At 46.2% G+C, this 17,450-nt stretch overlaps 1 protein-coding gene across 1 annotated transcript in view; it reads left to right on the forward strand.

The window, feature by feature from the left end:
• Positions 1–17,450, forward strand: part of smad4b (SMAD family member 4b) — a 125,491-nt gene that overhangs the window by 25,640 nt on the left and 82,401 nt on the right. The window contains exon 2 of the mRNA XM_068030595.1: positions 5,944–6,375. Coding sequence (XP_067886696.1) covers positions 6,136–6,375 — 240 coding nt within the window. The 5' untranslated portion in view covers positions 5,944–6,135. The remainder of the gene's footprint in view (positions 1–5,943; positions 6,376–17,450) is intronic.

Raw genomic sequence — 17,450 nt, forward strand, 5'->3', positions numbered from 1 at the left:
TCGCTCTTGGCTGGCATACGTTGTCCAGGCCTCGCTGCCGTAGAGCAAGGTACTGAGGACACAGGCCTGATACACTCGGACTTTTGTGTTCCGTGTCAGTGCGCCATTTTCCCACACTCTCTTGGCCAGTCTGGACATAGCAGTGGAAGCCTTACCCATGCGCTTGTTGATTTCTGCATCTAGAGACAGGTTACTGGTGATAGTTGAGCCTAGGTAGGTGAACTCTTGAACCACTTTCAGAGCGTGGTCGCCAATATTGATGGATGGAGCATTTCTGACGTCCTGCCCCATGATGTTCGTTTTCTTGAGGCTGATGGTTAGGCCAAATTCATTGCAGGCAGCCGCAAACCTGTCGATGAGACTCTGCAGGCACTCTTCAGTGTGAGATGTTAAAGCAGCATCGTCAGCAAAGAGGAGTTCCCTGATGAGGATTTTCCGTACTTTGGACTTCGCTCTTAGACGGGCAAGGTTGAACAACCTGCCCCCTGATCTTGTGTGGAGGAAAATTCCTTCTTCAGAGGATTTGAACGCATGTGAAAGCAGCAGGGAGAAGAAAATCCCAAAAAGTGTGGGTGCGAGAACACAGCCCTGTTTCACACCACTCAGGATAGGAAAGGGCTCTGATGAGGAGCCACCATGTTGAATTGTGCCTTTCATATTGTCATGGAATGAGGTGATGATACTTAGTAGCTTTGGTGGACATCTGATCTTTTCTAGTAGTCTGAAGAGACCACGTCTGCTGACGAGGTCAAAGGCTTTGGTGAGATCAATGAAAGCAATGTAGAGGGGCATCTGTTGTTCACGGCATTTCTCCTGTATCTGACGAAGGGAGAACAGCATGTCAATGGTTGATCTCTCTGCACGAAAGCCACACTGTGCCTCAGGGTAGACGCGCTCGGCCAGCTTCTGGAGCCTGTTCAGAGCGACTCGAGCAAAGACTTTCCCCACTATGCTGAGCAGGGAGATTCCACGGTAGTTGTTGCAGTCACCGCGGTCACCTTTGTTTTTATAGAGGGTGATGATGTTGGCATCGCGCATGTCCTGGGGTACTGCTCCCTCGTCCCAGCACAGGCATAGCAGTTCATGTAGTGCTGAGAGTATAGCAGGCTTGGCACTCTTGATTATTTCAGGGGTAATGCTGTCCTTCCCAGGGGCTTTTCCGCTGGCTAGGGAATCAATGGCATCACTGAGTTCCGATTTGGTTGGCTGTATGTCCAGCTCATCCATGACTGGTAGAGGCTGGGCTGCATTGAGGGCAGTCTCAGTGACAGCATTCTCCCTGGAGTACAGTTCTAGGTAGTGCTCAACCCAGCGGTCCATCTGTTTGCATTGGTCAGTGATTATGTCCCCCGATTTAGATTTGAGGGGGGGGGGCGATCTTCTTGATGGTTGGCCCAAGAGCTCTCTTCATGCCATCATACATTCCTCTGATGTTTCCGGTGTCTGAGGCCAGCTGAATATGACTGCATAGGTGTTGCCAGTAGTCGTTTGCGCAACGCCTAGCTGTTCTTTGTGCAGTACTTCTGGCTGCTTTAAGTGCTGCGGATGTTAAATCGCTGGGGGCTTTCTTGTAGTTCAACAGTGCAATGCGCTTAGCGGCTATGACAGGTTCCAGCTCTTCTTTATGAGATTGAAACCAGTCTGCATTTCTCTTCGCACTTTTGCTGTAGGTGGTCAAAGCTGACTCATAGATGGCGTCTCTGATGTGGGCCCACTTGGTCTCAGCATCCCCTGTGGGAGTGTTTTGAAGGGCTGTTACAAGTGAATTTAGAAATTTTTGTAACAGCTGTGGGTGAGAAATTCTGCTCGTGTTGATGCGCGGGTGGCCCTTCTGCTTGGAATGATGCAACTTCTTTGGTCTGAGTCTAACCTTGCTGCACACCAGGGAGTGGTCAGTGTCGCAGTCCGCACTGTGGCAGCTGCGTGTGATTTGAACACTGTTTAAGGCGGCTCGCCTTATGACAATGAGGTCTAGCTGGTGCCAACGACGCGATCTTGGGTGCCTCCATGAAACCTGGTGACAGGGTTTAGTGTGAAAGAACGAGTTGGTGATGCAGAGGTTATGATAGGTACACAACTCAAGCAGTCTCTGCCCGTTCTCATTCATCCTTCCAACGCCATAGCGCCCAAGGCAGGAGGGCCATGAGTCATGGTCGGCCCCAACCCTGGCATTAAAGTCCTCCAGCAGGAATAGGTGTTCGGTGTTGGGGATGCTGCTAATGATGTTATGGAGTTGTTCATAGAACTGGTCTTTAGCTTTAGGTGGGGAGCAGAGTGTTGGAGCATAGATGCTGAGTAGGTGTACTGGACCAGAGGTGGTGAGCAGTCGGATGGACAGTATGCATTCCGAGCCATTTGAGGGAGGCTCTATCATGCTGAGCAAGGAGTTTCTGATGGCGAAGCCCACTCCATGCTGTCTTGGTTCTTCAGGATCCCTGCCCTGCCAGAAGAAGGTTCAAGATGGCTCCTGGGCTGGAAGCTCCCTAGGAAGCTCCCTTGCTGTTCAACTCTATCCATGGCCATCTGCTCCCATCCCTAACGTTTTCTCCCCCAATCTGCCCTCTTAAACTGTTTAAATTCCCCTGGCTCTTTAAATCAGTTCATTTTAGCCCTATCTAAAGGCTAACAGTTAGTTTAGTGTATGTTACCTGGGCCCACTGCCCTCCCCCAGCCACACCTGCTCTTTGTTTTCTCAATGAAATTGATCCGGATGAAACTGACGAGCACAGCTGCCGATACTTCAATCTCCGATCCTGCTGTCTTCACAGTCCAGAGTGTCTGCAGCCACGGCATGCGGTAAGTCCATTGAGGTGAAGAAGGAGCTGCGGGACCCGAGAGAAGTCCTGAGAAAAGGTGCCCCGAGCACCCAAAAAATCCACGAACGGCCCCCCCGGCCGCAACTTCAAAGCGCCCGCGGGAGATGGCTCGGAGAGCATCTGCAGCGCACTCTCGGCAATGCTGCATGCCTTTATTTAAACCACTGCAAAAAAAAAACCCTTAGCAAATGTAATCACCTCTAAGTCTGCCAAATGATGCTTCACCTCCCGAAGGACGTGGATGAGCTTTCCGGATGTCGATGGTGGGCACTGAGGAAATGGCTTATTACCTGCACCAGCTTCCCCTACCCTGCTCCACCCTCTCAGCTCACCCCCTCACAACCCCGTCCCAGCCCGCCCCCCCCTCGCACCATCTTCACCCCGCACCCCCTTCCCCTGCACCCCCCCCCCACCCCGTCCCTCTACCCCTCCCCCTTGCATCCCCTCCTCCCACCGGCACCATCCTACACCTGTGTAGGGGCCCCAACAACCCCACTGCCTTGTGGGCGTCTCGGGAGAGAGCAAGGCTAAGGGAGTAAACCCTAACAGAAAATCCGGAGCGGAACCCCGTAGGCGGTCATGTGTCACCTTTGGCATGTTTCCGGCAGTTCCTGCAGCCATACTGGTGCCAAACGTCGTGTCCTGCACTCCTTTGGACCCCACCAGAAAGGCCGAGAGGGGGGTTTTGACGACTGGGCAACTCTCAACCTCCATAAATTTGCCCAGGCATGCGCCATGGAGAGGTCACTCCATAGTTGCCTCACAGCGACTGAAACAACACGGAAGGCAGCAGTTACGGGTTATAAGTCCAGATAAATTGGCGTAGAAACTGGGCGCCACGGGTTGCCTTTGTCGGTGGGAGAGGTCATTGCACCTCACTGGACAGCTACCGCCCGCCTCAAACCGGGCAGCCCCCGGTCAATAAGGTTCTGTCCCGCCACCGTCTGCCTGCTTCAATGGGTGCTTGGAGCTCAGGGTCATTGCCCGAAAGGTGGACTGATACACCGCACCAAACAACATGAAAAAAGGAAAGAAGGTACCAGCCCTTTGCTTTGCAAGCTGGAACGTCAGAACTATGTGTCCTGGCCTGTCGGAAGACCTTACACGAATCAACGATTCTCGGAAGACCGCCATCATTAACAACGAGCTCAGTAGATTCAGTGTGGACATTGCAGCACTTCAGGAGACTCGCCTCCCCGCGAGTGGCTCTCTAGCAGAGCAAGACTACACCTTCTTCTGGGTGAATTTGAAGCATGAAAGATGGAACTTTAGCTGGAATTAATTTGAAATTAGTTGGAGCCAGAGACAGTCGCTGAGGAAGGAGATGTGGCTGTGAAAACAAGTTTTGGTAGACACCTTATCGAACTGCAGGAGGGAAATAGAAAGCAATAAATGTGAGCGAGGTTTATAAAAAAAAAAAGGCAAACATAAATTCCAGTGGAGAAATGAGCAGAACTTCAAGGCAGGCATTACTGGAAGAGAAGTCTGTGTGGAGTTTGCAAGTTCTCCCTGTGTCTGCGTGGGTTTCCTCCCACATGCCAAAGACTTGCAGGTTGATAGGTAAATTGGCCATTATAAATTGCCCGTAGTATAGGTAGGTGGTAGGGAAATATAGGGACAGGTGGGGATGTGGTAGGAATATGGAATTAGTGTAGGATTAGTATAAATGGGTGGTTGATGGTCGGCACAGACTCGGTGGGCCGAAGGGCCTGTTTCAGTGCTGTATCTCTTTTAAAAAAAAAAGTGGTAGTGAATTAAATACTAAAATAAAAGGCAGCATTTGCTGACGACCCAACCACTAGGTGGCGCAGTACTGGCACATGTGCAAATGAAGCCTCATCCACTGAAAAGTCACTGACTGCAATGTTTCTGGCAGCCGCCAGTAATAAAGATGGCGCTGCTCAATTTGTTACCAAAAGTAAATGCAGCCTTAAACCCAAATCCCCACAGTGGCTGCGATTGCCACCTCCATCCCACCCCCAACAGTACCTGTGCTAGTACAGAACCAAGTAATCTCATGGAAGGCATCTTTCAGTTGGCTCTTCATATAATGCTTATTATTCTAACATATTGGTTTTGGAAATAGATTCATGTGGTTTATTCTATTGCACAATTACAACAGTGCAAATGGATTCAGGGCCATAATTCAGATAGCTATTGCGCTTCTCTTTGCTCCCTCCCACGCCTGTCTGCTCGCTACTGCATTCCCTCAGCCACTTGCTCCTGCCCTCGCTGCTTCCCTACCTCGGCCGCTCGCTCCCCACTTCTTCGGGTTGCGTGGCAGGGAATGATCGGCCAAAGGGGGACGCGAGGAGGCTGGTTGAGAGCGGCCGGAGGTGGGGTGGGGGAGGAGGAGGTTGGTGAAGTGGCATGGGCGGGAACGAGTGGCTGAGGGGGAGAAGTGGCGACGTGGGAAGTAAGTGGCCGGGGGGGAGTGGCGAGGGCGGGAATGAGTGGCTGAGAGGAGGCAGGGAGCAAGCGATGACATTTTGGAGTGCATGCGTGAATTACTCCTGGCAAGCCAGGTGTTGACATAGGCTGCACATGCGTGGCACCATACTCGTAAAAAGAAATTGTTCTGCACATGTGCACAGCTGGGAATGCTAGCTGCGTTGTCAGGAGTCACTTTGAAAATAAAAGCAAAATACTGCGGATGTTGGAAATCAAATAAAAACAAAGTGCTGGAAATACTCAGCAGGTCTGGCAGCATTTGTGGAGAGGGAAACAGAAGAAGAGTCATATCCAACTCAAAGTTAACTTTGTTTCTCTCTCCATAGATGCTGCCAGACCAGCTGAGTATTTCCAGCATTTTCTGTTTTTATTTCAGATTTTCAGCATCCGCAGTATTTTGCTTTTAATCGCTTGACCCTTATTGCCATGGCTCATAAGTCATTTGCTGAGGGGTTGTGGAACTGTATTCCAAAATAAATCGATCTTCAAGGGAAAAAAATGAAAATTTCTGGAAAATTCTAGCAGAATATTTTCAGAAATTTAGTTGCAGATATATAGAACTTTATAAATCAAAATATTTGTCAAGAATTGCAATAATTTAAATAATTTTTAAAGAGAAGTGTGAATAATGAGTTGTGTTGCGAGTTACATGTTCTGTCTGTGGTTTGTTTTTAAGGTTACTCTAACGAACTCTTCAAAGCTATTCCTCTGATTCTGCTGAAGTTCTGGCAGAAGTTGAGACTCCAGGTGACGTGCCTTTTACTACAGGACATTTACTACAGGAAGGACCTGTTTCTTGACTCTGGAAGGACTTGTTAACTTTGAAAGATTGCATTTGAGGGAGAGAAACTGATACAAGATCAGCAACATGTCCATCACCAACACCCCAACCAGTAACGATGCGTGCCTGAGCATTGTGCATAGCTTGATGTGTCATCGACAAGGTGGAGAAAGTGAAACTTTTGCCAAAAGAGCTATTGAAAGCTTGGTGAAAAAGTTGAAGGAGAAAAAAGATGAGCTTGATTCACTAATCACAGCTATAACAACAAATGGAGCTCACCCCAGCAAGTGTGTTACAATACAGAGAACGCTAGATGGCAGGCTCCAGGTAAGTGCCAAGTGAGGAACTGATTTAAAATTAAAAATGTTATGATCTTGAAGTTAAATAGCACTTTTTAACGTAGAAAAATGTCCTAAGGAAGTTTCACAGAGGTGTAATAAAAATTTAAAGATTACAGACCAAACAGCAAAAGTTGTTGGTTCATGATGTTTGCAAAGATAGCTCCTTAACTTCCAATCAGAAAAAAAAATCCTTAATTTCAGCCAAATGTGTGCTCTTCATCTTTGGTCATGAACTGCGGAGAAAGTCCTTTTGTTATGTTTCATGTTATTTTGTTTAACTCTGGATCTCATTTGTTTTCTTAAGCGTCTATAAACAGAAACATTTTATTTCATGATCAATTCTGTTTTGATTCAGTTTCGTTATATAAACAGACCCTATCCCTGGTGGTATTGAAAGATCAACCTTTTTGTTTCCTTTCCACAGATGCTAGTTGAATTGGAGAGTGATGCAAATTTTTTAAATTGCAAAGATTTTCAAACTGATCTGAATGATATAATGTACTGGAGAAAAAAAAATAAAGCGATCAAATGATTGATATTTGGAATGTTTATCCATGCTAAGTTAGCAGAAAAGTCATTGAGTTTAAAAAAAAAAGGTCCCACATTTCATTACTTCCCCATGAAGGCCACTCCCTTCCGCCTTTGAACAGCTCTGCTGAGGTCAGTTATCTTAAACCTGAAGCTCATCATAGTAGCTTTGTAAAATTGCTAGTGGGTGGCATGCTTTTAGTTGCAGATGTAACAATCTGAAGTCAATACTTACCAAGTACTCTCACCAGAGAAAGGAGCTATGTAAGGGGGGACCTCACACTTTCCCACAGTGGACTTCATTTGCCACAGTCTTGCCCACTCACTTAATCTGTCTAATGGCCTTTGTAACTTCCTGCTCCCATTTGCAATATTTACCGGCCCTCCTAATTTAGTGCCATCTGCAAATTTGGATATAGAGCTCTCTTCCTTCATCCAAGTCATGCATATGTATGGTGTAAACTGAGGCCTGGTACTGATCCCTGGGACATGCCACTTATCGGGGAACAGCACTTTTCACATCCCGCCAATCGGAGTATGCTCCCTTTTACCCAATTCTGATATCCTGCCATCTTACCAATTTCCAACCCATGTCACAAGGTTTTTTAGAATATTACAGCGCAGTACAGGCCCTTCGGCCCTCGATGTTGCGCCGACCTGTGAAACCATCTGACCTACACTATTCCATTTTCATCCATATGTCTATCCAATGACCACTTAAATGCCCTTAAAGTTGGCGAGTCTACTACTGTTGCAGGCAGGGCGTTCCACGCCCCTACTACTCTCTGAGTAAAGAAACTACCTCTGACATCTGTCCTATATCTATCACCCCTCAACTTAAAGCTATGTCCCCTCGTGTTTGCCATCACCATCCGAGGAAAAAGACTCTCACTATCCACCCTATCTAACCCTCTGATTATCTTATATGTCTCTATTAAGTCACCTCTCCTCCTCCTTCTCTCCAACAAAAACAACCTCAAGTCCCTCAGCCTTTCCTCGTAAGACCTTCCCTCCATACCAGGCAACATCCTAGTAAATCTCCTCTGCACCCTTTCCATAGCTTCCATATCCTTCCTATAATGCGGTGACCAGAACTGCACGCAATACTCCAGGTGCGGTCTCACCAGAGTTTTGTACAGCTGCAGCATGACATCGTGGCTCCGAAACTCGATCCCCCTACTAATAAAAGCTAACACACCATATGCCTTCCTAACAGCCCTATTAACCTGGGTAGCAACCTTCAGGGATTTATGCACCTGGACACCAAGATCTCTCTGTTCATCTACACTACCAAGAATCTTCCCATTAGCCCAGTACTCTGCATTCCTGTTACTCCTTCCAAAGTGAATCACCTCGCACTTTTCCGCATTAAACTCCATTTGCCATCTCTCAGCCCAGCTCTGCAGCCTATCTATGTCCCTCTGTACCCTACAACATCCTTCGGCACTATCCACAACTCCACCGACCTTAGTGTCATCCGCAAATTTACTAACCCACCCTTCTACACCCTCTTCCAGGTCATTTATAAAAATGACAAACAGCAGTGGCCCCAAAACAGATCCTTGCGGTACACCACTAGTAACTAAACTCCAGGATGAACATTTGCCATCAACCACCACCCTCTGTCTTCTTTCAGCTAGCCAATTTCTGATCCCAGTTCCATGTTTTTGGGAATCATTTCTTGTGTGGAACCTTACAAGATGCTTTCTGGAATTCTTAGATTTCCAGGAGGCATTTGATAAGGTCCCACATCAAAGGTTATTGTGGAAAATAAGAGCTCATGGTGTAGGGGGTAACATATTGGCATGGATAGAAGATTGGCTAGCTAACAGCAAACAGAGTAGGTATAAATGGGTCATTTTCTGGTTGGGAAGATGCAACGAGTGGTGTACCACAGTGATCGGTGCTAGGGCCTCAACTTTTTGCAATTTATATAAATGACTTGGATGAAGGGACCGAAGGTATGGTTGCTAAATTTGCTGATGACACAAAGATAGATAGGAAGGTGAGCTGTGAAAAGGACATAAGGAGGCTACAAAGGGATATAGATAGGTTAAGTGAGTGGGCAAAGATCTGGCAAATGGAGTATAATATGGGAAAATGTGAAATTGTCCACTTTAGTAGGAAGAATAAAAAAGAAGCATATTATCTAAATGGTGAGAGATTGCAGAGCTCTGCGATGCAGAGGGATCTGGGTGTCCTAGTGCATGAATCGCAAAAGGCTAGTATGCAGGTACAGCAAGTAATTGGAAAGCTAATAGAATGTTATCGTTTTATTGTGAGGAGAATTGAATACAAAAGTAGGGACGTTATGCTTCAGTTATACAGGATATTGGTGAGATCACATCTGGAGTACTGTGCACAGTATTGGTCTCCTTATTTAAGCCAGGAACAAAGTAACTCCTGACAATGCAGCAGCCTGCTGACGTCACCAGAGCACTCCAAGCTGTGCACATATGCAAATGGTCTCCTGCTCCCAGTGAGATGCTGCGCATGCGCAGTCTACGTCTTGCCAGGGTGAATTGGCACATGCATGGGAAAATGCCATCGGGTAACGCCAACGTTATTGAGCGGCTGAATGGGGCACTTTGAGGCTGGAGCTCGATCCCCGCTACTCGCTCACCCCACTCAGCTACTCTCTCCCATCCCACAGGCTGCTCTCCCCCCTCAGCTCCAGGCCTCAAAGCTTTCTCACCCTTCCCCCTCCTCCAGCCGCTGGCACCTCGCTCTCTTCCCTGCCTCTCTTTTCTCCCCCCCCCCCCCCACCAACCCAAGCCACTAGCTCTAGGCTGTGCCACTTCCCTCCTCTCGGACCCTCGCTCCTACGTCACCCCTCGCGGCCCGCAGCGAACGATCAAACGTGGGAGTGAGTGGCCGAGAGGAAGGAAGCGCCGCGGCCTAGAGCTGACATCTGGAGGGGGGAAAGAAGCGGGGAACAATTGGCCGAGGGGAGGGGAAGGGGGGGAGCAGTGATGAGGTCTGGAGCAAGAGGCTAAGTGAGAGGTGGAAACGGCGAGGCTGTAGCGAGTGCTTAAGGGAAGGCAGTGGGCAGCCAGCGGTGAGAAGACGGGCGCAGGAGAGACCGATAGAAAAAAGCGCAATGGCAGGAGGAGGGAGCGGAGGACTGTTAGGGATGGGATGGAGGCGGCGATGGCAGCCATTGAGGGGATTTTCGAGTTGAAGTTGTTTTCTGTGATAAATTGAGTGGCGCCATCTTTAATCCTTGCAGCTGCCTCAATGTCGCAGACAGTGACGCTTCAGTGAAAGAGGCTGCATTTGCTCATGTGCTAGTACTGCGCCACCTAGCGGTTGCTTTGTCAGCAAATGCAGCCTTTAAGGAAACAGGTAAATGCATTGGAAGCAGTTCAGAGAATCTTTATTAGACTAGTACCTGGAATGGGCAGATTCTCTTACGAGGAAAGGTTGGACAAGCTAAGCTTTATCAGCTGGAGTTTAGAAGAGTAAGAGGCAACTTGATTGAAACAGATAAGATTCTGAGGGGTCTTGATGGAGGATGTGGAAAGGATGTTTCCTCTTGTGGGAGAATCTGGAACTAGGAGTCACTGTTTAAAAATAAGGGGTTGTCAAAATTTTAAAAGGGAATACGATAATTTACCATATTATTTACTTAGTTTTTGTGTTGTATATTACTGATAATTTGCTTTGAAGCAGGAAGATAAATCATGTAAAATATGATCAGACAATTATTTGAAGTTTGGGGTCTGAACAGAATCTGTGCGCTTTTTCTTGGTTCTGTCTGGATGAAGGACACCCATAAATTGATCTATTCAAATTGTCAAAACTCTTCACTGACTTTAAGAATTTCTTTTTAAAAAAAGTGCTTAGTGGACCAGTGCAGACGTAATGACATTATCAGTAGCTGGACGAGTGGTCCTTAGTGAGTTCTTTTACGGTGTTTCAGGCAGTTGCTCAATTTGGTTTAAAGGGTGGTCCTCTCAGTTGTTTGAATAAACCAATTTGTGGGTGACTTTCATTAATTGGAACCTGGTAACTGTATGCACAATTTAATACTTGAGATTTTAATTAATTAGAAAAACAGCTGGTGAAGAACCTAGTGAAATAAATTAAGCCAGCTTCCTGTTATGGTAAAACATACTTTCAGATCTCTTTTACCATTAGGAGGTGGAAGGTCTGTTATTAGAGTTTTAATATGTAATTCAGCTGTGCATAGTTGTGTTTAATTAAATTCTTAAGGACTCAAATATTTTTAGCCACTATTGTATTTGTTAGTATTTTATTCTCGATGCTATTTTCACTTGGTAAGAAATGGGTTCTAAATTAATCTTCATTTAAATTCATTTAAATGTATTGCATTCAATTATAATTTGTTTTGTTAACTTTAAGATTAGTGATGGGTCAAATATGTACTGTTATCAGTGAACATTGCCTGAAATTTGGAAGTTGTTGACCTCATAGTTCCCTGAAGATGTCAATGCTGACCTGTGAGAAATTAGAAATATATTGTTGCATTTATTTTGTGTATAATATGCACCATTTTATCTGGTGTAATTAGTTCTGAATCTAGACAGCATGTTGAATACACATGACTATTTTGAAAGAAAATAGAATTGTGTATAATAGACACTAATTTCTGTATTGTCAGTCACCAGCAATTGAAGGTTCTTTCTGCAGTATAATTTGCAGGAATGCTGGGGATGAAGGGTTCAGATAAGGGTAAATGTATAAGCCTGAAGAGAAAAGTCAAGACTGTAGAGCAGAGCAGTGACTTGGGTCAATCGAGCAGTTTGTGTCTGGAAGGGACAGAGTTTAATAATAGTAATAGAGCATTAGCTAGTCGCTAATAGTGACTAAGGCCACATCAGGAAAAAAAATAGTATAAAGTTTAGATTGAAGGCACAATATCTGAATGCACAAAGCATTCATAACAAGATAGATGAATTTATGGCAGAGATGGAGATAAATGGGTTTGATCTGGTAGCCATTACTAAGACATTGCAGGCAGACCAAGGTTGGGAACTTGACTTTTAGAAAATATGGGCAAAATGAAAAGGTGAGGTAGCCTGATAAGGATGACATAAAGGCATTGGAGAGAAAGGATCTTAGCTCAGAAAATCAGAATGTAGAATCAGTATGAATCGAGCTATGAAACGACAAAGGGCAGAAAACACTGGCGGGGGTCATTTATAGGCCTCCCTAGCATACGCATAGTTAGTATTGGAAGGGTGTAAATCAGCAAACTAGAGAAACATGTAACAAGGGTAATGCAATAATCATGGTGGCCGTTGACCTTCATGTAGACAGGGCAAACTAAATAGGCAAAGTAGCTTGGAGGACGAGTTCATGGAATGCCTTCGAGACTGTTTTCTGGAACAATATGTCAAGGAACCAACTAAGGATCAGGTTATTTTAGATCAAGTATTGTGTAATGAGATGGGATCAATTAGTAATCTTATTACTGCGGGGTCCTTTACCATATGATAGAATTTCATATTACATTTGAGAGTAATGTGGTTAAGTCCAAAACCAGGGTCTTAAATTTAAACAGTCAATTATGGAGGTATGAGGGACGAGTTGGCTGAGGTAGATTGGAAAATTAGATTAAGATATAATGGTAGAAAAGCAATAGCAAACATTTTGAAGAAATAATTCATAGTTCTCAATGAATATACATTCCCTTGAGGAATAAAACCTCCATTGGAAAAATGGTGCATTTGTGACTAACTGGAGAAGTTAAGGACACTATTTGATTAAACAAAGAGGCTTACAGTGTTGTCAGTAATAACCTGAGGACTGGGGCGAGGTGGGGGTGGTGGATTGGGGGAGAGAGGTTTAAAAATCAGTAAAGAATGACCAAGAAAGTGATAGAGAGAGACAATCTAGCAAGATCCATAAAAATAGATTGTAAAACCTTTTCCAAGTATATAAAAAGGAAGAGATTAGCATCTTGGTCTCCTCCTGAGGTCGCCACCATCACAGACATCAGTCTTCAGCCAATTCAATTCATGCCCTGTGATATCAAGAAACAGCTGAGTGCACCGAATACAGCAAAGGATATGGGCTTCTACACCCAGATATAGTGCCAAAGATTTGTGCTGTAGAACTAGTCGTGCCCCAAGCCAAGCTGTTCCAGGGCGGTTACAAAACTGACATGTACCTGACAATGTGGAAAATTGCCCAGGTATGTCCTATCCACAAAAAGCAGGACAGATCCAATCCAGCCAATTACCACCCCATCAGTCTACTCTTAATCATCAGCAAAGTGATGGCAGGTGCTGTCGACAGTGTTATCAAGCAGCACTTACTCAAGGATAATCTGATCATCAATGCTCACTTTGGGTTCTGCCAGGACCACTTTGTTTGCGCTCGACATGATGTTGAGCTTTTCTTCTGTCGCCACCTCAATGAATTTTGCGCTCAGCATGATGTTGAACTTTTCTTCCGTCGCACTTCAATGAAATTGGTGCTGGGCATGATGTTGAACTTTTCTTCCGTCGCACCTCAATGAAATTGGTGCTGGGCATGATGTTGAGCTTTTCCTCTGTCGCCTTCGCCTCCAAGCTCACTTCTATGACCAGGAGTCTTTCTCCTGACCAGCGGATCCATTCACCCACTTCCAGTACTCCCTCCTCCTGGGCCCCTCCCTCTGGCCTGTTATCCACTCTTGATCTTTTCATTGAAAACTGTCAGCGTGACATTGGCTACCTTAATTTCTCTGCCCCTCTCACTCAGTCTAACCTGTCTCCTTCTGAACCTTATGCACTCTGTTCTCTCGGGGTTAGCCCTATTGTGATCAAACCTGCTGGCAAGGAGGTCGTTGTTATCCTGCACACTGACCTATACTTTGCAGACGCTGAGCACCAACTCTCAGATGCTTCTTCCTATCTCCCCCTGGACCATGACCCCACCACTGAACATCAAGCCATTGTCTCCAGGACTGTCAGTGACCTCATCTCTTCTGGAGATCTTCCCTCTACAGCTTCCCACCTCATAGTCCCGCAACCCTGAACAGCCTGCTTCTATCTCCTTCCCAAAATCCACAAACAGGATTATCCCGATAGATCCTAAAATAAAAGCAAAATACTGCGGATGCTGGAAATCTGAAATAAAAACAAGAGATGCTCAGCAGGTCTGGCAGCATCTGTGGAGAGAGAAGCAGAGTTAACATTTCAAGTCAGTGACCCTTCTTCAGAACCCGTTCTGAAGAAGGGTCACTGACCTGAAACATTAACTCTGCTTCTCTCTCCACAGATGCTGCCAGACCTGCTGCATATTTCCAGCATTTCTTGTTTTCATCCCGATAGACACATCGTTTTAGCCTGTTTTGATTGTTTTTTTTCTCCCCTTGTCCAGTTTCTTCCCACTGACATCCGTGACTCTTCTGACACCCTACATCATTTTGATAGCGTCTTGGCCCTAACTGCCTCCTCTTCACTATGGACTATTTACACCTCCATTTCCCATCCCAGATGGCCTGAGGGCTCTCCGCTTCTTCCTTGAACAGAGAGAGGCTCAACCAGTCCCCATCCACCACCACCATCCTCCGCCTGGCTGAACTTGTTCTCACATTGAACAATTTCTCCTTCAACTCCACTCAGTTCCTTCAAATAAAAGGTGTTGCTGTGGGTACCTGTATGGGTCCTAGTTATGCCTGTCTCTTTGTGGGGTATGTGGAACATTTCTTCTTCCAGTCCTACTCAGGCCCCCTCCCCCAACCCTCTTTCTGGTGCATTGATGATTGTATTGGTGCCGTTTCCTGATCTCGCCCCGAAATGGAAAACTTCAACTTTGCTTCCAATTTCCACCCTTCTCTCGCCTTTTCATGGTCCATCTCTGACACTTCCCTTCCTCAACTTCTCTGTCCCCATCTCTGGAGATAGTCAGTCCACTGGTATTTATTATAAGCCCACCGACTCCCACAGCTACCTCGACTACACTTCTTCATACCCTGTCTCCTGTAAGGATTCTGTTCCATTCTCCCAGTTTCTCTGTCTCCGACGCATCTGCTCTGTTGATGCAACCTTCCACAACAGTGCCTCTGTTGATGCAACCTTCCACAACAGTGCATCTGATATGTCTCTTTTTTTTCTCAACCGAGGATTCCCCCGCACTGTGGTTGATAAGCCCCTCGACAGTTTCTGACCCATTTCCCGCTCTTCTGACCTCACCCCTTCCCCTCCTTCCCAGAACTGCGACAGATTTCCCCTTGTTCTCACTTTCCACCCCACCAGCCTCCACATCCAAAAGATCATCCTCTGCCATTTCCGCAACCTCCAGCGTGGTGCCACCACCGAACACATCTTCCCCTTCCCATGGCATTTGCCCATTCAATCACAGGAGGTGTAACACCTGATCTTTTACCTCCTGTCAGCTCATCAATCAGGGCCAAACACTCCTTCCAGGTGAAGCAGCAATTTACTTGTACATCTTTCAATTTAGAATACTGTATTCGCTGCTCACAATGCGGTCTCCTCTACACTGGGGAGACCAGATGCAGATTGGGTGACCGCTTTGCAGAACACCACTGCTCGGTCCACAACCATGGTCCTCAGCTCCGGTTGCTTGCCATTTTAATTCACCACCTTGTTCTCATGCTCACATTTCTGCCATCGGCCTGCTGCAGTGTTCCACTGAAGCTCAGTGCAATCTCGAGGAACTGCGCCTCATCTTCCGATTGGGCACTCTGCAGCCTTCTGGAGTCAATATTGAGTTCAACAATTTCATTTCATGAGCCCCATTATTTTTTATTTTATATATATTTTTTAACCGTGTTCTAGTCTTAAACTTGTTCATGTTTTTGCTTTCGTGCAGAGCTGTTCATCATTATTCTGCCATTAGCACTGTCTCTGGACTCGTGCTTTGTTTTGCACTATAACTGTTTTGCACTCCATTTGCATCCTGGTCCATGACATCTGTCATTTAATCTCCTCCCCCTCCGTCCTATCACAGATTTTCCTCCTCCTTGTTCTTACCCCCTCCCCCCTTTCACTTGCTCACAGACTGTTACATTTCTAACTTTTGTCAGTTCTGATGAGGTTCACAGATCTGAACCTTTCTCTCTGCACAAATGCCAGACCTGCTGAATATTTCCAGCACTTTGTTCCCACTCTGTTCCAAACTTCATTACGGCCTTGGTCCAAACACTGACAAAAGAGCTGAACTCGTGAGGTGAGAGTAACTGCCGTTAACATCAAGGCAGCATTTGATCAACTGTGGCATCAAGGACCCCTGGTAAAATTGAAGGCAGTGGGAATCGGAGAGAAAACTCTCCAGTGGATGGAGTCATACCTAGCATAAAGGAAGATGATTGTGGTTGTTAGAGGCTAATCATCTCTGCCCCAGGACATCCCTGCAGGAGTTCCTCAGGGTAATGTCCTCGGCCCAATTATCTTCAGCTGCTTCATCAGTGACTTCCCTCCATCATAAGGTCAGAAGTGAGAATGGTCTCTGATAATTGCAGTTTTTTGTCCAATTTGTAACATCTCAGAAAATTAAGTCATCCATGCATGCAGTAAGACCTCAACAAACATTCAGGCTTTGGTTGAATATTTGCGTCACACAAGTGCCAGGCAATGACCATCTCCAATAGGGTGAATCTAACCAACTCCTTTGGATAGTCAATGGTATTGCTATCGCTGAAATCCCCCACCGTTGACATCCTTGGTGTTGCCATTGACCAGAAATTTTACTGCAGCAGACACACTAATACAGCGGTTACAATAGCAGGTCAGAGGCTGGGAGTTCTGTGGGGAAACACTCACCTCCAGACTTCCCAAAGCCTGTCTACCGTCTACAAAGTACATGTCAGGAGTGTAATGGAATACTTCCAATTGTCAGGATGAGTGCAGTTCCAACAACACTGAAGCGGCTCTGCACCATCCAGGACAAAGTAGCCCCCTGATTGGCATCCCATCCACTAGCTTAAAATTCACTTCCTTCACCACTGGCAGCAATGTGTATCATCTAAAAGATGCACTACATAAACTCACCAAGGCTCTTTTGACAGTACCTTCCAAAATCACTACCTCTACCACCTGGAAGAACAAGAGCTGTAGGCTAATTGGAACACCATCCCCTGCAAGTTCCCTTCCAAGTCCCACACCATCCTGACTTGGAAATTTATTGCAGTTCCTTCATAGCTGGTCAAGATTCTGGAACTCCCTCCCTAACAGTACTGTGGGTGTACCTATACAATATGGATTCTTATTGGTTCAAAAAGATGGCTCACCATCACCACCTCGAGGGCAATTAAGGATAAGCAGTACATACTAGCCTTGCCAGTGATGCCGCGTCCCATGTAGAGGCCTACTTTAGGTCGGGATAACGAACCTGACCGAACCACCGTAGACCCAAGCCCGACCCCCTCCGCTTTTGCCCCAAGCCTGACTCCACCCGACCCGACCATCCGTTTACTTACCTCCCGACTCGGAACCTCCATGAAGCTGCTGTGCATGCGTGATGACATCATAGTGATGTCACTCGCTCACTGCGCAGACTCAGTTTTGTCCCGGACTCCCAGCTCAGGTAAGTTTTTATTTTTAATACTTACCGGCA

Source organism: Heterodontus francisci, chromosome 1, assembly GCF_036365525.1.
Source record: "Heterodontus francisci isolate sHetFra1 chromosome 1, sHetFra1.hap1, whole genome shotgun sequence".
Classification (NCBI taxonomy): domain Eukaryota; kingdom Metazoa; phylum Chordata; class Chondrichthyes; order Heterodontiformes; family Heterodontidae; genus Heterodontus; species Heterodontus francisci.